The 21,475-nt window shown below is 62.7% G+C and overlaps 2 protein-coding genes across 6 annotated transcripts in view; both read right to left on the reverse strand.

Annotated features, from left to right (window-relative positions):
• Positions 1–1,119: 1,119 nt before the first annotated feature.
• On the reverse strand, positions 1,120–16,527 carry LOC116798230 (copine-5-like). The gene is made up of 21 exons (XM_032710442.1): positions 16,428–16,527; positions 14,664–14,704; positions 14,213–14,259; positions 12,524–12,627; positions 11,999–12,038; positions 11,787–11,863; positions 10,838–10,897; positions 10,691–10,754; positions 9,822–9,925; positions 8,783–8,887; positions 7,493–7,534; positions 6,491–6,566; positions 5,968–6,021; positions 5,369–5,430; positions 4,908–4,954; positions 4,084–4,265; positions 3,177–3,304; positions 2,748–2,850; positions 2,527–2,584; positions 2,226–2,299; positions 1,120–1,715 (listed from the first exon to the last, which is right to left on the reverse strand). Exons 1-21 carry the CDS (start codon positions 16,508–16,510, stop codon positions 1,530–1,532), a joined length of 1,737 nt encoding a protein of 578 aa, XP_032566333.1. The 5' UTR covers positions 16,511–16,527; the 3' UTR covers positions 1,120–1,529.
• A 2,256-nt stretch (positions 16,528–18,783) lies between these two features.
• Positions 18,784–21,475, reverse strand: part of IGFN1 (immunoglobulin like and fibronectin type III domain containing 1) — a 35,221-nt gene continuing 32,529 nt past the window's right edge. For all 5 annotated transcript variants that reach the window (XM_032710518.1, XM_032710519.1, XM_032710517.1 and 2 more), the window contains 3 exons: positions 20,901–21,200; positions 20,121–20,447; positions 18,784–19,336 (listed from right to left, as the gene is read on the reverse strand). In XM_032710518.1, the coding sequence (XP_032566409.1) occupies positions 19,323–19,336; positions 20,121–20,447; positions 20,901–21,200 (641 nt within the window). In that variant the 3' untranslated portion in view covers positions 18,784–19,322. The remainder of the gene's footprint in view (positions 19,337–20,120; positions 20,448–20,900; positions 21,201–21,475) is intronic.

Below are 21,475 nucleotides of genomic sequence, written 5' to 3' on the forward strand. Positions count from 1 at the left end.
CCGGTAAACAAGGGCCCCCCCGCCCCCCCCGCGGTTTGTGTATATTTGGGATTTTTGGGGTTCGTAGAAATAAATAAATAAAAGGAAAATGGAGACGGAGTGGCCTGGGGGCGGGGATGGGGGGCACACAGATGGGGGGGCATTTGGGGGTGTCACACGGGGGGATCACACACAGTGGGGGGGTCAGATGAGGGGGGGTCACACAATTGAGGGGACGTGGGGGGGGTCAGACACCGTTGGGGGATCACACACAGTGGGGGGGTCAGATGGGGGGGTCATACAGTTGGGGGGAAATGGGGGGGGTCACACGGGGGGGGTCAGATGAGGGTGGTCACAAACACGGAGGGGGTCACCCAGTGTTGGGGGAGTCCCATCTGGGGGGGGTCACACACAGTGGGGGGGGGGGACACACAATTGGGGGGCACAGAGGGGGGTCAGAGCTGGGGGGGTCACCCAGATGGGGGGCAAAGCTGAGGGGGGGTCACAGGTGGGGTCACACAGTTCGGGGGGGTCACACAGAGCTGGGGGGGGCACACAGTCATGGGGGAGTCATGGGGGGGTCACACACTTGGGGGAGTCACACAGTGGGAGGGGTCACACACAGTTGGGGGGTCACACAGTTCGGGGGGGTCACACAGAGCTGGGGGGGTTCCTCCCCCGTTCGGGGTCGATGCTGGGGGGTCCCAGGGGGGTCGCGGGGGGGTCGTGCTGAACCCACGATAGTTTATTGCGGTTTAAGGCAACTCGATACAAACCCACGGACACGACACGGGGGGGGCACAGAAACACCGCGGGACCCCCCGGGGGGGGGGGGCACGGGCACCCGGGGGGGTGTCGGTCACGGGGCGGGGGGGCGTCTGTGCACCCCCGGGGGGGGAGCTGGGGACCCCCTTTTTGGGAGAGGAGGGGTCAGGATGGTCCCAAATGGATAGTGGGGGGGGGCACGGCCGGGGATGCTCGGGGGGGTCCATCCCAACCCCCCCGGGACCCCCAAAAGGTGATTTATGGGGGGGGGGGGAAACAAGGGCTGGGGGGCACCCTCAGACTGGGGGGACCCGTCAGGGGGTCCCGGGGCGGGGTGGGGGGGACAGGGGTTTGTGGGGGGCGCGGTGAGGGCGGGGGGAGGTCCGGGGGGGCTCGGGGGGGCGTTGGGACCCCCTTTGGGGGAGGGGTTTTGGTCCCAAATGGATATTGGGGGGGGGTCATCCCAATCTCCCCGGGAACCCCAGGGGGTCGTTTATGGGGGATGGGGGGGGAACAGGGGTTGGGGGGGACCCTCCAGGTTGCGAGGGGGGGACACGGAGCCCCCCCAGTCGATCTGGGCAGAGGGTCCCAGGGTGGGTGGGGGGACGGGGGTTTGGGGGGGCGCAGGAAGGGCGGGGGGGTCTCGAGGGTCCGGGGGGGATTTCAGGGGGCTCGGGGGGTGTTGGGGACCCTCTTTGGCGGGGGGGAGGGCAGGATAGTCCCGGGTCTGCCTGGACAGAGAGTCCCGGGGGGGGGGGAAACGGGGGGTGGGTGGGCGGGGTCAATCAGGGTGGGGGGTTCTCGGGGGGGTCCTGGGGAGGGTCGGGGGGGGCCGGGGGGGGTTTGATGCCCCGCGCCTTCATGTAGGACAGGAGCTGGTCCGGGATCTCGGCCAGGACCTCCCGCGCCAGCCCCGCCATGCTCAGCCCCGCGCCGGGACCCCCCGACATGAAGTCTCGGAACGGCACGAACTGGGGGGGCGCGGGGGGGCAAAGGGGTTGGGGGGGTGCTCGAGGTTGGGAAACCACCCCCCGGCCCCGTTTGTGTCCCCCCATCCCTCTGTGTCCCCTCCCGTCTCTCTGTGTCCCCCTCCCCGGCCCCATTTGTGTTCCCCCATCCCTCTGTGTCCCCTCCCGTCCCTCTGTGTCCCTCCCTGGCCCCGTTTGCCCCCCCCCGGCCCCATTTGTGTCTCCCCATCCCTCTGTGTCCCCTCCCGTCCCTCTGTGTCCCTCCCTGGCCCCGTTTGCCCTCCCCCGGCCCCATTTGTGTCCCCCCGTCCCTCTGTGTCTCCTCCCGGCCCCGTGTGTCCCCTCCCCCTAATCCCAGTGCCTCCCACATTCCACTGTCCCCCCAATGTCCCAGTGCTCCCCCCAAATCCCGGTGCCCCCCCAGTATCCCCAGTGCCCCTCCTTTATGTCCCAGCTCCCCCATCCCCCTTCAGGGGGGGTCCCGGGGGTCCCGTTCCCCCCGGGGGTCGGTACCTGCACGATGTCCCTCTCGGCCACCTTCCCGCGGGACGAGATCCTGATGTCGTCCCCGTCCAGCTCCACCATGGCTGGGAGGGCGCGGGGGGGGCTCAGAAACCACCCCCCAAGTGCCCCCTCCCCCCTAGGGTGGGACTCCGTTACACCCCTAACCCCCCCCCACCCCCCCCCCGGCAAAGCTGAGCCCTGACACGCTCAACTCACAGTTCCCAGGGGCTGGGGGGGGTTCCCCCATCTCCCCCAGACCCCCCCGGGCCCCTTAAACCCCCTCGGACCCCCCCAGGGCCCCCAATCTCACCGTCGAACTCAGCCTGGCCGACCCCCACGATGATGATGGACATGGGCAGCTTGGCAGCCTGGGGGGGTCGGGGGGTGAAGTGTGTGGGGGGCGCTAAATGAGCCCCCCCTTCCCCCCTCCCCAGCACCCAGGGGCCCCAGACCCCCCCCAGGGGTCCCAATCCACCCTCCCCCTCCCACCTTCAGGGTCCCAGCCCCCCCGTGCCCCCCCGGGGGTCTCACGTTCACGATGGCCTCCTTGGTCTGGGCCATGTCGGAGATGACGCCGTCGGTGATGATGAGGAGCACGAAGTACTGAGACCCATCCAGTACCGCCGCCGCCGCCCTGGGGGGGCCTCGTCACACGGGGGGGGCGCAGGGACACCCCCCCCGGCCATTGGGATCCCCCCGGGCCATTGGGACCCTCCCCGGGGCGTGGGGACCCCCGGGTGCTGGGGGGGGTGTCCTGGGTGCTGGGGGGGTCTGGGAGCCCTGGAGAAGTGGAGTGGGACCCCTGGGGAGGAGGGCTGGGATTCTGGGGGGGGGTTTGGGACCCCTGGGTGCTGAAGGGGGTCCGGGGTCCCTGGGGGGGCTCTGGGGCGATAGGTGTGGCCGCCGAGCTGGGGGGGGGCTCTGTATGACACGGGGGTCGCGCAGGGACCCCCCCCTTACCGGGCCACGTGGTTGACGACGGGGGCGAAGTTGGTGGGGCCGTAGAGCTGCACCCGGCGCAGGCTGCGCTGGTACGCCTCGAGCACCCCCGAAATGCCCTGGCACGCCGGGTTGGCAGCGTCCCCGTTCTGCCACCGGGACACGGGGACACCGCGGTGACACCAGGGAACCCACCCGGGCACGGGGGGACACCACGGAGCCCACCCAGGGACAAGTGTGACACCATGGACCCCACCTGGGGTCACAGGGACACCACGGAGTCCGGTGGGGGACAAGGTGACACCACAGCCCTCACCCGGGGACGGGGGCACACCAGGGAACCCCAGTGACAAGGGTGACACTGCCACGGCCCCAGAGCAGTGACAGGGATGATGCCACCACATCCCCCACCCAGTGAAAAAGCTGACACCAACCTGTCCTCACCCCAGTGACAAGGACGGCACTGCCATGTCCCCAGACTGGTGACAAGGTCACCACTCCTCCCACCCCAGTGACAAAGGTGACACCCCCACATCACCCCCAGTGGCCAGGGTGACACCGCCATGGCCCCGCCCCAGTGACAAAGGTGACACCCCCCATCTGCACCCCAGTGACAAGGCCACCACCCCATCCCCAACCTGGTGACAAGACACTCCCACTTCATTCCCAACCCGGTGACAAGGGTGACACCCCGCACCCCCACCCCAATGGCAAAGGTGACACCCCCCATCGCCCCCAGTGACAAAGGTGACACCCCCACATCCCCCCCAGTGACCAGGGTGACATCCCCCCATCTCCACTCCAATGACCAGGGTGACACCCCCACATCCACCCCAGTGACAAAGGTGACACCCCCCCACTGCCCCCCCCCAACACCCCCCCCCGCGCCCCCGTCCCGCCGCCCCCGCTGTCCCCTTTGTCCCCTCACCAGCGGGAACTCGTGGGACACGCGCCCGTCCGGGGGGACCTTGGCGCCGAAGCCGAGGGCGGGGACGAGTTTGTCGCTGTCGTAGTCCTGCAGGATGTCCCCGACGGCGCGCAGGGCCAGCGAGTACGCGTTGGGCTGGAACGGGCTCAGGTAGTGCAGCGACGTGGGCTGAGAGGGGTTCCCTGCGGGGGGGGCGTCAGGACCCCCCTGTGTCCCCTGGACCCCCCCGTGCCCCCAAATCTTCCTGTGTGCCCCCAGAACAACCCCTGTGTGCCCCCAAAACAATATGTGTCACCAAAATCTCCCCGTGTGCCCCCAAACCCGGCTGTGTCACCTCAAACCCCGCTGTGTGCCCCCAAAACAACCCCTGTGCCCCCAAACCCTGCTGTGTGCCCCCAAACCCTCCTGTGTGCCCCCAAACCCTCCTGTGTGCCCCCAAACACTGCTGTGTGCCCCCAAACCCTCCCATGTGCCCCCAAATCCCACTGTGTGCCCCCAAAACAACCTCTGTGCCCCCAAATCCTGCTGTGTGCCCCCAAAACAATCTCTGTGCCCCCAAAGCCTGATGTGTGCCCCCAAAACAACCTCTGTGCCCCCAAATCCCACTGTGTGCCCCCAAAACAACCCCCCCGCTGTGTCACCTCAACCCCCCCCGTGTGCCCCCAACCCCTCCATTCCCCCAAACCTCCTCGTGTCACCCCAAAACAACCACTGTGCCCCCTCAACCCCCCTGTACCCCCCTGTCACCCTGTGTGTCCCCCCAAAACCCTCTGTGCCCCCCAACCCCCTCATGTGCCACCCCCAGACCCATTTTGGGGTCCCACCGTTGGACGCCGTGAAGTCGATGGCCACCGTGAAGTTCAGCTGCGTCCTGGGGGGCACAGGGGACACAGGTGGGGTTTGGGGGGCACACGGGGGGGTTTGGGGGGCACAGGGGGTTTGGGGCCACTACCCCCTCCTCAGGGTGCCCCGGGGTCACAGGATGGGTCCCTTCCCCCCTTCCCCAATTCAGACCCCCTGTGGTGAGGTGGACCCCAAAGGAGGAACTGGGGGTGCCAGGGGCCCCCAAGGGAGGGGCCAGGGTGCCAAGGACCCCCCACCCTCCGGGGGACAGCTGGAGGTGCTGAGGGAGGAGCTGGGGGGACTGGGGACCCCTAAAGTACCAACAGACCAACACTGAAAGGACCCCCAAGGACGATCTGTGGTGTTGGGGACCCCCAAGGACCAGCAGCGGGTAACAGGGACCCCCAAAGGAGCAGCTGGGGGTGCTGGGACCCCCCCTCACCCGCCCCTGATGTAGTCGAGGAAGGTGGGCTCGGCCTCCACGGCGAAGGACAGCAGTGTCACCTGGGGGGGACATGGGGGGCTCGGAGGGGGTCAAACCGCATCTCCCGTGTGTCCCCCACCCCCCGGGCCCCTTCTTCAGCTCCCCGATTCCCCCAAGCCCCCCTCCGAGCCCCCTCGAGCCCTCCCGATACCCCCAAGCCCCCTGATCCCTTCTGATCCCCCCGATCCCCCTCCTGAGCCCCTCCTGAGCACCCCGATCCCCCTCGAGCCCCCCCCAGCTCTCAATCCCCCCCGAGCCCCCCAAGCCCCCCAATCCCTTCCAATCCCTTCTGATCTCCCCGAGCCCCCCCGTGCTCACCGTGGCCCCTCCGAAGCCCCCCGAGTCCCCCCAATCCCCCCGATCCTCCCCAAGGCTTCCGATCCCCCCCAATCCCCCCGATCCCTCCGTGCCCCCCCGATCCCTCCCAATCCCCCCGAGCCCCCTCGATCCCCCCGATCCCTCCCAATCCCCCCGAGACCCCCCGAACCTCCCCGATCCCCCCCAATCCCCCCGAGCCCCCCATGCCCCCCCGATCCCCCCGAGCTCCCCGTGCCCACCGTGCCCGAGTTCAGGTATTTTTTCTTCTTCAGCTTCTTGCGGGGGTTCACGACCTGGGGGGGGGGCACGGGGGGGCTGCGACCACCCACACCGGGTGGGGGAGGACCCTGGGGGGGTCACATCCTGGGGGGACACTTCTGGGGAGGGATCACATCCCGGGGGACGGGGGGGGCACAGGACACCCCGGGGCAGCGTGGGGGGTGTCACACCTCGGGGGGCAGCAGGGGGGCACCCTGGGGGGGGTGTCACACCCTGAGGGACGGGGTGGGCACAGGATACCCTGGGGGACGGGGGGGGGCACTCTGGGGGGTGTCACATCCCGGGGGAAAAGGGGGGGCACCGTGGGGGGGTTTCACACCTCGGGGGACACAGAAGTCACTGGGGGACAGCGTGGAGGGGTGTGACACCCCGGGGGCGGGGGGGGCGGTGACACCCCCGGGGGGGCAGAGGGGGACCCTGGGGGCGTGTGACACCCCGGGGGCGGTGGGGGGGGCAGAGACACCCCCGGGGATCCCCTCTCACCTCGTAGATGTTGGGGGGGCTCCGGCCCCGCGCCAGCTCCCGCAGGCTCGTGCGGAACTCCCCGATGAAGTCGTGGCTGCGGACGGGGGGATCGTCAGCGGGGGGGGGGGGGGGGACCCAGCACCAGGGGGGGGTCCTGTCATCCAGAGGGGGCAGGGCCGCGGGGGTCCCCATCTCACGGGGGGTCCCCGTCACCCGGGGGGTCCCCAGCACGGGGGGGGGATCCCCAGCACACGGGGCGGTACCCCTCACCCGGGGGGGTCCCTGTCACTCGGGGGGGGGGGGCGGCAGAATCCAGAGGGTGCTCCATCAGCCGGGGGAACCCCCAAAACCGGGGGGCGCCGGGCCGGGGGGTCCCCGTCACTGTGGGGGGGTCGCAATCACCGCCGGGTGTGGGACAGGGGAACCCCCGTCACCTGGGGGGTCCCAGCACCCGGGGGGGTCCCCAGCACCCGGGGGGTCCCCATCGCGGGGGCGGGTGCCTGGCACCCGGGGCTCCCCGCTGCCCGGGGGACCCCCATCGCCTGGGGGGGTCCCCATTACTCGGGGGGTCCCCATCGGCCGAGGGACACTCCCCATCACTCAGAGGGTCCCTGTCACCCGGGGGGGGGGGGGATTGAGGGGTGGCCCATTACTGGTGGGGTCCCCGTCAACCCAGGGGGTCCCCATCAGCCAGGGGGTGCGGGGCCAGGGGGTTCTCCATCAGCCAGGGAGGGTCCCCATTACTGGGGGGTCCCCATCACCGGGGGGGGCGGGGTCAGTGGCTCCCCGTCACCCAGAGGGGTCCCCATTTACACCCAGGGGGGTCCTCATCACCTGGGGGGGTCCCTATTAATGAGGGAGTCTCCATCACCTGAGAGGGTCCCATCACCGGGGGGTCCCATCCCCAGTGTGGTTCCCATAACCGGTGGGGGATGGAGGACCAGGGTGTCCCCATTACTGGGGGTCCCCATTACTGGGGGGGTCCCCATCACCCGGGGGGTCGCCAGGCCCCCCCCTCACCTGCCGTCCCGGTCCCAGTCGTACACCTCCACCTTGATGGCCCTGCAAGGTGTGTGTGTGGGGTCATCCCCGACCCCTCCAACCTCCCCCCAGACCCCTCCGGGGCCCATCCCCCCCCCTCCGCTCCCCCCGGGACTTGTTTTGACGCCTCCGCGGGTTTTTCCTCCTTCCTCCTCCTCCTCCTCCCGGGGTATTTTTATCTCTCGTTGCCATAGAAACGCCCGACACGGATCCCAAAAACCAGCGTGAGGAACGGTGTGCCAGCGCAGCGGCTGGGGGGGGGACAACCCCCCGAGTGCTCAGGGATGGGACAGGGACACCCCCCCCAGGGATGGGACAGGGACACCCCAGGGGTGGGACAGGGACAGGGACACTCCCGGGATCCCATAGGGACACTGCCAGGGGTGGGACAGGGACACCCCCCCAGGGATGGGACAGGGACACCCCAGGGGTGGGACAGGGACACCCCAGGGGTGGGACAGGGACAGGGCCGTGCCTCGTGCCCGGGGGGGAAGCCGGGGGGGCACCGAGGAGACATCGGGGGGTTTGGGGGGTGCTGATGTCACCGAGGGGGGGCCGGGGGGCGGGGGGCCGGCGGGGGGAGGTGATAGGGGGGCTCGGGGGGGGGCTTTGGGGACCCCAGAGATGAGGGAAGGGGGTCCTGGGGGGACACAGGGGTGGGGGAAGGGGGTCTTTGGGGACCACAGCGGGGGGGTGCAGACGGTCTGGGGGCACCACAGCAATGGGGTTTGGGGGTCCCAGGGGACCCCAGGGAGGGGAGTAAGAGGGATTCCCAACAGGGAGGGGGTTTAGGGTGTGGGGGGGGCTTGGGTACAGCAGTGCCAGGATTTGGGGTGTGGGGGTCCCGGGGTACCCCAGGGAGGGGGTTTGGGATTCCCAGGGTACCACAAAGAGGGGTTTGGGGGTCCCAGGCTACAGCAGGGAGGGGGTTGGGGATTTCCAGGGAGGGGTTGGGGTTTGGGGGTCCAGGGGTAACCCAGAGAGTGGGTTTGGGGTTTGGGGTGCCCCCTCACTGGTGCTGGTCCCCCTTGAAGTTTTGGGGGTTCTCAGGGTGCCCCGGGGGGGATTTGTGGTCCCCCTCACCGGTGTGGGTCCCTCCTGCAGAGTTTTGGGGTTTGGGGGTCCCAGGGGGTGTTTAGGGGTTCCAGGAGGGATCTGAGGTGCCCCCTCACTGGTGTGGGTCCCCCTTGCAGAGTTTTGGGGGTTATCGGGGTACCCTGAGGGGTGTTTGGGGGTCCCGGGGGGTGTTTAAGGTTGGGGTCCCCTCACCGTTCCGGGTCCCCCCCGCACAGGGCCCGCACGGGGATGGCAAACGCCGCCCACACGGGGTTGAGAGAGCTCCGAACAACCTCGGTGCGGTGGCACAGCGTGAACCTGGGGGGGCACAGGGGGAGAGGGGGGCATGGGGGGACACGGGGGGACACGGGGGACACAGGGGGTAACACGGGGGGGGACACGGGGGAAAGGGGGGGACGTGGGGGGACACGGGGAGGACACGTGAGGGACAAGGGAGGACATGGGGGGACACGGGGAAAGGGGGTCATGGGGGGGCACAGGGGACACGGGGAAAGGGGGGACATGGGGGGACACAGGAGGATATGGGGGGGCACAGGGGGGACACATGGGGGGCACAGGGGGACACAGAGGGACACGGGGGAAAGGGGGGGCACGGAGGGGACACACAGGGGGCACAGGGGGACACGGGGGGACATGGGGGGGGACATCAGGGTCACCCCCCGCCCCCCTCCCCCAGCGCACAGGGGGGGTTTGGGGCCACCCTCGACCCCAACCCGGCCCCTCGGGGACAGCAGGGACACGGGGGGGGGGGGTGAGACCCCCCCGCGCTGGGCTGGGTGGGACACTGGGGGTTTGGGGGGGTCCCTGTGGGTGCTTGGGGGGGGGTCCCTGTGGGTGCTTGGGGGGGTTCCTGTGTTTTTTTTGTGGGTGTCACTGTAGGTTTTTGGGGGGTCCGTGTGTTTTGGGGGGATCACTGTGTTTTTGGGGGGTCACTGTGTGTTCAGGGGGTCACTGCGTTTTTGGGGGGGTCCATCTGTTATGGGGGGGGGTCACTGTGTTTTAGGGGGGTCACTGTGTTTTTTGGGGGGGTCACTGTGTTTTTGGGGGGGGTCACTGTGTGTTGGGGGGTCCCTATGTTTTTTGGGGTGGTCCCTGTGTTTTTGGGTGGGGGGGTCCCTGTGTGTTTTCTGGGGGGTCTCTGGATTTTTTCGAGGGGGTCCCTGTGTTTTTGGAGGGGTCACTGTAGGTGTTTGGGGGGGGTCATCCCAGTGTTTTTGGGGGGGTCACTCACGTCCCGTCCTCGTTGCTCCGGTAGAACACTAGGAAGGGGTCAGATTTTCCAAAGAAATCCTTCTTGTCCAACTTGTTGGCACAAAACTGGAGCGTGGCCACGTCCTGGGCGAGGGGAATTTTGGGGGGGGGTTATTTGGGGGGGGCTTTTATTTGGGGGGTGAAACTCTTTTAGAGGCAGGTGTTTTTTGTGGGGGGAGGGCTGGATTTTAGGGGGCCTTATTTGTTTTTGCAGGGTGAATCTTTTGGGTTTTTTTCGAGGGGGGGCAGGAACAGCTTCTTCTTAAGGGACTGGATTTTTGGGGTTTTCTTTATTTAGGGGGGGCTTTTTTGGGGGGTGAATCTCTTTTTGGGGGCTGTTTTTATTTTGGGGGGGTGGAACAGTTTCTTTTTAAGGGGATGGATTTGGGGGAGTGGCATTAGGGAGTGAACCTCTTTTTGGGGCAGGTTTTTTTGGGGGGGAGGGTTGGATTTTGGGAGAGCTTTTATTTAGGGGGGACTTGTTTTTTTTGGGAGGAGTGATTCTCTTTTTGGGACTGTTTTTTGGGGGGAAGAACATCTTTTTAAGGGGCTGGATTTTGGGGGCCTTTTATTGGGGGAGACTTGTTTTTTTGGGGGGGTGAATCTCTTTTAGGGGCAGGGTTTTTTTTGGCTGGGAGGGCTTCCTTTTGGGGTTGGACTTACTTTTTCTTGGGGGCGGGGAATCTTTTGGAGGATTTTTGGGGGGGGCAGGACCAGCTTCTTTTAAAGGACTGGATTTTTGGGGACACTTTTTTTTGGAGGGGGGGAGAAGCAAAACCCGTGGTTTTGGGGGTCCCAAAACTGTCCTGTCCCCCCCCCTCAATCCCAAAATCCCCCCCCCGGGCTCACCCGGCAGTTTCCCAACTCTTCGGCCACGAGGATGATGGTCCCGCATTTCTTCCCGGGAATTCCACTGCTGGGATGGGATGTGAGGGGGGAGGGGACACGTGGGGACCTCGGGGTGTCCCCCACCCCACTGGAGACCCCAAAACTCACCCGCTGGCAGAGGCAGGAGCAGGTTTTCTACCCCGGGAGTGGGGGGTGGTTGTGCCCATCCTGGTGGGGTGGGAGGGTGGGTGAGGGAGGGGAACCTCCCCCGAGAAGAAAGTCCCCCCGTGCCCAAAAATGTAAGTCCCCCTCCAAAAATAAACATCCCTCTCCTCAAAATCCAGCCCCTTAAAAAGAAGCTGTTCCTGCCCCCCCCAAAAAAACCAGCCCCTAAAGAGATTCACCCCCCCCAAAAATCAAGTCTCTTCTAAATAAAACAGGCCCCCCCAAAAGCCAACCCCCCAAAAAAATCAGACACCCCCAAAAGATTGAGCCCTAAACCAGCAAAGTCCCCCCCAAAAACCAACCCCTCCAAAAAGACAGACCCCCAAAAAACTCAGACTCCCCCAAAAAATCCAACCCTCACAAAAGTTGCACCCACCCAAAAAAGCAAATCACCCCAAATAAAACAGCCCCCCCCAAAAGCCAACCCCCCAAAAACTCAGACCCCCCAAAAAACCTAACCCTCCCAAAAGCCAGACTCCCAAAAACTCAGATCCCCCCAAAAAATCCAACTCCCTCAAAAATTCAGATCCCCCCCAAAAAAAAATCCAGACCCCCCCCAAAAGATTTACCCCCCAAAAAAGCCCGGGGGGCCTCAGGGGGGACATGGGGACAGGGGGACATGGAGACACAGGGACATGGGGACATGGGGATGGGAGGGGTCACATCAGGGCCTTTTCAGGGGGGACATGGGGACACTGGACCAGGGGGGTCACATGGGGGTTTCTCTGGGGGGTGGTGACATGAAGACCCTTGGGGACCCTTGGGGACCCTTGGGGACAGTGGGGTCATGGGGACACTGGGGATTGGAGGGGTCACATCCAAGGGGGACACAGGGACACACGGTGACATTGGGGATGGGGGGACACGGTGACATTGGGGACAGGGGTCTCACGTGAGGGGTCTCTCCAGGCGGCCGCCGGCAGCGCCCACGATCTCGCCCAGGGTGCAGAAGGCCTGGCCCAGGAAATCCTGGGGATTGGGGACACCAGGGGACACCAGGGGGTCACCAGGGTCACCAAGGGTCACCGGGGGTCAGAAGGGGTCACTGGGGTCACCAGGGTGTCCCCGTCCCGGGGCGGGGGTTGGGGTGGGTCCTTCACTCACGTGCTTGGAGAGGTCGGGGCTCTTGGAGTCCACGTCGTACCTGGGGACACAGGGGACATGTGGGGACATGTGGGGACACAGAGGACACAGGGGACATGTGGGGACATGTGGGGACACAGAGGACACAGAGGACATGTGGGGATGGGGGGGACACAGGGGACATGTGGGGACGTGTGTGTGGGGGACACAGGGATGGGACACTGCAGGGGTTGTGCTGGGTTGACCCTCAGGTGACACTGGGGGTGACCTTGGGGGTGACCTGGGAGTGTCAGGGGCACTGGAGATGACATTGGGGTGGCCCTGGGGGTGACCCTGGGGGTGAGCTGGGGGGGTGACCCTGGGACGAGGGGTGACACAGGGGTGACAATGGGGTGACCCTGGGGTGCCCAGGGTGCCACAGGCACGGGGGGTGACACTGGAGTGACCTGAGGGTGACACAGGGGTGACCCAGGGGTGCCTGGGGTTGCTGAGGGCACTGGGGATGACACTGGGGTGGCACTGGGGTGGCACTGGGGTGGCACTCACAGGTCGAAGCGCAGGTTCTGCCGCTCCTCGAAGCAGAAATCCAGCACGAACTTCCGCAGGAAATCGGGATTCAGGGAATTGTCGATGACCTCGGTCCGGCCAAACTGGGGACAAGGGGACAGTGGGGGGGACAGAGTGGGACAGGGGACATGGGGGGACAGCAGGACAGAGGGGACACAGGGGGTGTGGAGACACAGGGACACAGAGACATGAGGACATGGGAATACAGGGACATGGGAATACAGGGACATGGGGACGTGGGGACGTGGGGACATGGGGATGACATGGGGACATGAGGATATGGAGACATGGGGACACAGAGATATGGGCACACAGGGACATTGTGACACGGAGATGGGGCCATGGGGACACATTCATGTGGGACACGGGGATGAGGACATGGGGACACAGGGACATGGGAATGGGGACCAGGAACATGGGGACATGGGGACACAGGGACATGGGGACATGGGAATGGGGACCAGGAACATGGGGACATGGGGACATGAGGACATGGAGATGTGGGGTTGGGGACATGGAGACACGTTCATATGATATGTGGGGATGAGGATACAGGGACACGGGGACTGGGGGACATGGGGACATGGGAATGGGGACATGGAGACAAGGGAATGGGGACCAGGAACATGGAGATGTGGGGCTGGGGACATGGGGACAGGGACATTGGGATATGGAGACATGAGGATATGGGGATATGGGGATGGGGACACGGGGACGGGGACGCGGGGACATGGAGAGACAGGGACACGTGCACAGGGGGTTGGGGACACGTGCACAGGGGGTTGGGGACATGGGGACACGCGCATGGGGGTCGGGGCCGTGTGGGCGGGGTGGGCGGGCGGGGGCGGGGGGGACACACGGGGACAGGGGCAGGGGGGAGGGGCGGCCGCAGGTGCCGCTTTGTGTCTGCGGGGGCCGTCCCTCCCCCCACCCCGCCCCCCGCTCCTCACCCCGCAATTAACACCTGCCTAATTACGGGGGTGGCGCCGCCAACGCTGATTGGTCGGCTGGACGTGGGCCCGTAGTTGATTGGCTGCCCCACATCCCCAAACTCTCCAAGACGCTGATTGGCTGCCTGCCTGCACCCCAGGATGCTGATTGGCCTTCTCTGTGCGCCCCTGGATGCTGATTGGTCGACTGTGTGAACCCCATCGTGCTGATTGGTCGGCTCTGCGCATCCCAGGACACATTGCTTGCTGCCGATTGGCCAACTGTATGGCACCCAAACACCTGATTGGCCGGTTGGCCAACACCCCGCCGTGCTGATTGGTTGGTACCCCAGTGCTCTGATTGGCCAGAACTCCACGTGACGATTGGTCACCTGGTCCAGCCCCCCAGTACCTGATTGGCCGGTTGGCCAACACCCCGATGTGCTGATTGGTTGGCACCCCAGTGCTCTGATTGGCCACGGGCTGGTGCCCAACATGCTGATTGGCCAGAACCTCATCTGCTGACTGGCCGGCCCGTAGGCACCCCACATTCTGATTGGCTGCCTGGTTGGTGTGGTCGCTGCTGATTGGTCACTACCCTGTCACGCTGGTGATTGATTGGCCAGCCAGCACCCGAGGTGCTGATTGGTTGGCTGAGTGCCCCCTCATGCTCTGATTGGTTGTCCGAGTGCCCCCCAAGGTGCTGATTGGCCGCCCTCCCACCAACCAGGGCACTCACCTCCCGCCATTGGTGGCTGCCCGGGCGCTGCGTGTACAGCACACACACTGTGGGGAACAGGGGTTGGAGGGACCCAAAACACCCCAAAATACACACCCCAAAACACCCCCAGGGACCCCAAAACACCCAAACCCACCCCAGAACACCCTTAGGGACCCAAAAACCATCCCCAGGGATCCCCCCAAACACCCCACAGACACCTCCCCCCTGAGACACAGACACCCCCAGAGACCCCCCAGAACCCCCTAGGGACCCCCAGAGACCTCCTAGAACCCCCCAGGGACCCCCAACACACCCCCAGGGACCCCCAAAAAAACCCCAGAGATCCTCCAACACCCCCAGAGACCCCCAAAACACCCCAGAGACCCCTAAACCACCCCCCAGAGACACCAACACCCTCCAGGGACCCCCAAAACACCCCCTGAGCCCCCCCCCCGCCCACCCCACTCACAGGGGTCCGACTTGGAGAAGGTGTCCCGGTCTAGGAGCTGTCTGGGGGAGGGAGAGAGAGTGTGACTGTGAGTGTGAGCTGAGTGTGAGAGTGTGAGAGTGAGTGTGAGTGTGTGTGAGTGTGAGCTGAGTGTGAGCTGAGTGTGTGTCTGAATGTGATCTGAGGGACATAATGGGATTGTGAGTGTGTGAGTGTGAGTGTGAGCTGAGTGTGAGGGTGTGAGAGTGTGTGTGATTGGAGTGTGAGTGTGAGGTAGAATGAGTGTGATCTGTGTGAGTGTGAGCAAGCGTGAGCATGAGAGTGTGAGTTAGAATGAGTGTGTGAGCGTGAGTGTGACCTGAGCATGAGTGTGAGCTGAGTGTTAGTGTGAGAGTAAGTGTGAGTTAGAATGACTGTGTGACTGTGTGACCTGAGTGTGGGTGTGTGATCAGTGTGAGTGTGAGCTGAGTGTGAGTGTGAGTGAGAGTATGAGGGTGTGAGTGTGTGTGTGCAATCTGAGTGTATGTGTGAGTGTGAGAGTGAGTGTGATCAGTGTGTGAGAGGAAGTGCGAGAGTGTGATCTGAGTGTGAGTGGGAGGGTGTGCGTGTGTTGTGTGTGTGTGAGTGAATGTGAGTGTGAGTGTGATCTGAGTGTGTGTCAGTGTGAGTGTGAGTGTGCCCAGGGCTGTGCCCGGAGCTGTGTGTCCATGCCCAGGTGTGCCCCTCACACACACCAGGGGCACAGGGGGTGTTGGGGGGCACAGCCGGGCCTTGGGGGGCACGTGTTGGGCTGCCATGTGTTGGGGGGCACAGCCGTGTGCCAGGACACCCCCGCAGGGCCCTGGGATGCAGAGAGGGGGCGTGAGGGGTGCAGGGGGCACTGGGGGGGGTCAGGAGGTTCAGCCCCTCTGGGGGGGGTCGGGCCCATGTCACCCCCCAGCCACTTGGTTTTGGCACTGCCCCCAGTGCCCCCAGTGCCCCCCAGTGTCCCCCACTTCGCCCAGTGCCCCCCAGTACTCCCAGTGCCTCCTAGTGCTCTCCAGTGCCCCCCAGTACCCCCCACTCCTCCCAGTGCCCCTCAAGTGCTCCCCACTCTGCCCAGTGTCCCCAGTGCTCCCCAATTCCTCCCAGTGTCCCCCAGTGCCCTATAACGCCGGCTGTTCCTGCTCCCAGTGCCTCCCCGTGCTTCCCAGGGGATCCCAGTGCTTTCCAGCACCCTCCAAAGCCGGCTCCCGCCGCTCCCAGTGCCTCCCAGTGCACCCCAGTGCCTCCCGGCCCCTCCCAGCACCCTCCAACGCCGGCTACGCCTGCACCCCAGTGCCTCCCAAGGGATCCCAGTGCCTCCCAAGGGATCCCAGTGTCTCCCAGCACCCTCCAACGCCGGCTGCTGACGCTCCCCAGTGCTTCCCAGTGCCTCCCACTGTCTCCCAGCACCCTCCAACGCCGTCTGCCGCTGCACCCCAGTGCCTCCCAGTGCCTCCTGGTGCACCCCAGGGGATTTCAGCGCCTCCCGGTGCATCCCAGCACCCTCCAGCGCCGGCTGCCGCTACATCTCAACGCACTCCAGTGCCTCCCAGTGCACCCCAGTGCCTCCCAGTGCATCCCAGGGGATCCCAGCACCCTCCAACGCCGTCTGCCGCTGCCTCCCAGTGCCTCCCAGTGCCTCTCAGTGCATCCCAGGAGATTTCAGTGCCTCCCGGTGCATCCCAGCACGCTCCAGCGCCAGCTACGCCTGCACTCCAGTGTCTCCCAGTGCCTCCCAGTGCCTCCCAGTGCCCCCGGTACCTGCAGGACACGGTGATCTCCACGCGGGTGGCCGGGACGGGGCCGGGGCCGGTGCCCGGTTCCAGGGAGCCCAGGCCCGCCATGCCCCGGCTCCGCCGCTGCCCCGGGATCGGGATCGGGATCGGGATCGGGATCGGGATCGGGATCGGCTCCGCCCCGGGACCGCCCCCGGCACCGCCCGCGGCTCCGGCCCCGACCCCGCACCGAGGGGCTGCCCCGGGGGTTCCTTCGGGACCGGCCCCCCGATCACCGGGACCGCCCCGGCACCGCCCCGGGGATCGCCCCCAAATCCCGGCACCGCCCCGAGGATCGCCCCCAAATCCCGGCACCGCCCCGAGGATCGCCCCCAAGTCCCCTTCACCGCCCCCGGGATCGCCCCCAAATCCCCGGCACCGCCTCCGGCATCGCCCCCAAATCCCCGGGATCGCCCCCGTCACCGCCCCCGGGGCCACCTCCCCATCCCTGCTACCCCTTGGACTCACGGTACCACCTCCGGTACCGTCCCCGGATCACCCCTAGACCCTGGTACCGCCCGGTACCGACCCTGGGATCACCCCCAGACCTCCGGTACCCCCCGGGATCAGCCCCGGTACCGATCCCAGGATCACCCACAGCCCCCGGTACCCCCCAAATGCCGGTACCACCCCCCCAAACACCCCCAGACCCCAGGACCTGCCGGAACCCCGGGATCACCCCCAGACCCCCGGTACTCCCTGGTACCCCCCGGTACCCCCCGGTACCCCCCGGCTCACCCCCAGACCCATGGGCAGGAAGAGCTTTCTGTGAGGGCACCTTTTGTCTGGGAGGAACCTTCATCCGTGTTCAATTTTGGGAGTGGGACCGGCAGTTTCAGCGCAGGGCTCCGAAAACGAACCCCAGCCCTTTCTCCCCTTTCTTCCAGGAGTGAAAGCCTGTCATTTTTAGCTGTCAGGTGCGGTTTGTGGGCCACCCTGGGCACTCCGTGGGGAGCTGGGCCTTTCTGTCCTGCACCTTCTGTCTGGGAGGAATCTTTGTCCGTGTTCGATTTTGGGAGCCCCACACGGAATTTTAGCGTGTGTGTTTAACTGCCCTATCCCGACCCACGAGTTGTTTTTTCCAGCTTGCTCTCTCTCCTGTCTGGCTGGGAAGGGGAGGGATGGAGCGGCTGGGTGGGCACCTGGCCTCCAGCCAAGGTCAAACCACCACAAGTCCTTAAATTTTGTAACTTTGAAATCCTTACCTAAACCCTGCTAAAAAAATAGAGAGTAAAAATTAAGGAGGTCAGCAACCTGTGCAGCTGGAGCTTGGATTAGTTTTGGAGACTGTTACACTCTAAAGAGGTAAATCAATAAATCCTCTAACGATAAGATATGAAGATACACTCTGGAGAGCTAAATCAATCAAAGATTAAGTGGAAGTTTAAGTTATCTTCACCTAAAAATTGATGTTGAGGTCTCGTAGCAATAAAATATGAAACTATTTCAAAGATTGTTTAAGTAAAAGAAGTCTAGGTTACCTTTAACTAAAGATTAATGTTGTAAGAATAAAATGATTGACTGTCAAGGAGGGGTTTGAGACATTAAAGGGAGTAAAAGCTCATGAAATCCTTGTTTCAGTGGAGTGTTTATGGAAGAGCTATTCCCAACATTACAGGGCTTAACAGCATCAAGGTGTCGAGTTTGATTTCTTTGAATCAAGGTGTGAAAACTGCAGCAGACAGGGGTTGGCATTCAGGAGCTGGCCGGGCTGCCCCCTCCAAAAGAAACACGTACTCGAGGTAGGTTTTACTGAATTATGGTTTAATTTCATAATCTCCAGTTTGTCTGTACAATGTTGTACAAAACGTAACCAAAGGGAACATTTCAGCCCCACAGGAGGGTTTGGTTGTCTGAGGATCCAGGGAATTGGAGTCTCTGATCTGTTCTCTCCTGGATGCTGTCACAGCAGTACCTTTGGTGCTCAGGCTGTGACACCTCACTGCACTCCCCAGAACATTTTGCTTTCCAGTCTCCCCCTCTCAGTGGTGGAATCCCCCCACCGTGGCAGGAGGTGTCTGCTGGTACCTCTTATTTCTGCTCAGACATGGAAGGTTTTTAAGGTCTTTTTGCACCAGGCAGAACCATCCCAGCAGTGCCACGAGCCAGGGGCAGCGAGGGTGCAGAGGTGACACTGGGGTGGCAGTTCAGGGCTGGCACAGCCGTGGGGCTGCTCTGCTCATGCTGCCACAGCTGGGGGCAGATTGGAATTCCAGTCCTCCCCAGCAGGGCATTTGCACTGTGAGTGCCACCTCCTCCATGCCAGCCTGGTCTGGGAGTTCATCTCTCACCCAGATCAAAATGAGCAGGCAGACGTTCTTTTTAACTTAGAGGTGACGGACAACAACATACTGAGCTGCTACTGGCAGTGCAAGACATGCAGAACTGCTCCCAGAGTTAGGAAACCTGCTGAGAATCCAGTGGAATCCAAAGGGGTTGTTTTGGCTTAGAAAACCACATGGGAAAGGCCAACTCCAGAGATCTCTGGTGGCCAGAAATGTCCCTGTTGCAGCCTGACAGCAGGTGAGAGGTGTGCTGGGATGATCTCTCCTGCCTGTGCTCTCCATGGAAAGTTTCATTTTGGCCAAATATTTTTCCTCTCATCTTCTGTGTTCCCAAAGCTTCTAATATGTGTTTTAAAGGTCTAGTGGAAAGCCATGATCATTACAAAAATAAAAATACAATTCTCTTGAAACATTTTCCCCCTGATTTTGACTAAAACGCAGTGTCGTGTTCAAAATGCAATTACTGGGTGTGAAAAATAAACCCCTTGGGCTCCAGTGAACATCTGAAAATAAATGCACAGGCTTAGGATGGACCAGTCCTCACTCAAACCTTCTCATCCACAGAGCAGGGCAGGGATGTTCTCGGCAGGGTCAAGCTACAGGGCAGAGTCTGGAAATAAGAGAAAGAGAAGTGGCTCAGCGTTGTGATGAAGGAGGTGATAAATAGCCTGAAAAGTCTCCCTGGAAAGGGGGAGCTGAAAACTTACAGGGCCAAAAAGACCAATGTCTGCAAAAGGATGACAGGGATGGTGCCTGTGGGTCCCTTCCAACTCGGAATATTCTGTGAAATCTGGGAAATCTGGGGGTTTAACTGACCCGTTTCTCCACTCGTGTCATCCCACCGAAGGGTTTTGCATTAAAAGGAAAATATTTGACTCAAAAGAAAGGATATTTCACTGGGTACAATCACCAGCAATATTTATCCATAAGTTTATCCATTCTTTCTCCTCTATTCCCATCACGATCCCAGTGGCCCTCACCATGTCCCTCCCTTTCCTCCCTTCCCATTGCCTTTGGCCACCAAACCTTCCCTGTTCCCTCACTGCTCCCCCTCCACTTGCACATCTGCAGGATCTTTATTCTGCAGCTCCTGGACTGGGGATAAACCCAACCAAGATATTACCTCTTATCCAAGGAAAATGGGATTGTTCTTTCTAAAAAATTTGATCAGAGCCAACCCAAACCTCTGTCTCACATAGAAACCGAGTGGTTTTTTCACATCTGCCTTTCAGTTTCTAGTTCTGTTCCACCCTTGATCACTAAAAAGGTAATCAGGAGTTCAATAAAGCTGCACTTGGCAGCAGGTAGAGCTGCACAGGACCATTTCTGGGGCCCTGGGCAGCAACAACACCCCTTGGCATCTCCCAGGGGAGGAAGAGTACTGTGGATTTTACCTTTGATGGCAAGGAAGGCTCTGCTGGAGACACGACCCACTTCATTGGAGGCTTCCACCATGTATTCTCCTGCGTCCTGCTTGGTGACTCCCAGGATGACCAGGGAGCAGACTCCGAAGTCGTTTGTGCAGAAGTAGTTTGGATCGTTGGAGAGGTCTCTGTTGTCTTTGTACCAGGTGACTTTTGGGGGGGGGTGGCCCCCCACTGCACAGCTCATGTGACACTCACTGCCTGTCACCACCACGTGGGGCTTCAGCGGGACGAGGAACCTTGGGTGCTGGTTTTGGTTGACTCCCCTGTACCTCTGGGGTCTGACCCAGATCTCAGCTGTAAAAACAAACAGCGACACACGAACGCACCCTCAGGTCCAGCTCCCAGCAGGGAAGTTTGCAGGGCTGGTTTTCAGTCGGACACTCGGCTGCCGAGAGCCTGGAATTCCACACTGCAATTCCCAGAGATCCCGTGCACCCATGGACTGTAACCTGTGCTGCTTATCACGTGACCCTGGATTTCACTTTGGAGCCACAAACTTTGGTTTTTCCAGGAATTCGTTTTGTGGCAGATTGCCACAATATAAGGGCTGGGAGTGAAGGGACTCTGCAAAATGTCCCTGCAGAAAAGACAAAACTGGAATTCCTCAGGGTACCTCTAGGCATTCCTGATCTGGGCAACTAAACATTCCCAGGAGGAGGGACCCATTTCAGGATGGGGCATTAGAAACAATAAAAGAAACCAAGCACGACCACACACACAGAGAAATATCTGTAAAAGCTGTTTTACCCTTTGCTTTTCGAATCCTCCAAGGCTGCACGGTTTCAGATGGAGCACTGGCTCCCAGGCTGTTCTTGGCCACCACTCTGAAGTAATAATCCCTGCCTGGGATCACGCTGGTGAACGTGAACTTGTTGTTGTAGAGCAGGTCCCCCACCACGCGCCACACGCCCTTCTGGGACTCCCGTTTCAGGACGGTGTAGTAGAGGTTCTTCTCCCACTTCTCAGATGCTGACGGTTCCCAGGTCACTGTCACTGTGTTGGGCACATTCTCTTCCAACCTCAGTGGTCCAGGAGGCTGTGGGATGTCTGTAAGGGGAGGGCAAATAATGTCACAGGGGTAGGGACAGTGGCACAGTGCAGAACCCTAAAAACTTGGAGTCTATCCCATGGGGGCTCAGTAAAGATCCCGATCATTGGAAGGGGCAAATTCAATTCCTTCTCCAGCCACACAAACACTTTTGCCATGAACTGAGTTGCTGCTGTGGAACATTGGCATTGCAGGGAGGAGAGGAGGGTGACAGAGCTGAGCTGCTTCCCCTCCCAGGGACACAGCTCTGAGAGCTCATCCAGCTGGGGCTCCG

This window comes from Chiroxiphia lanceolata, chromosome 25, assembly GCF_009829145.1.
Source record: "Chiroxiphia lanceolata isolate bChiLan1 chromosome 25, bChiLan1.pri, whole genome shotgun sequence".
Classification (NCBI taxonomy): domain Eukaryota; kingdom Metazoa; phylum Chordata; class Aves; order Passeriformes; family Pipridae; genus Chiroxiphia; species Chiroxiphia lanceolata.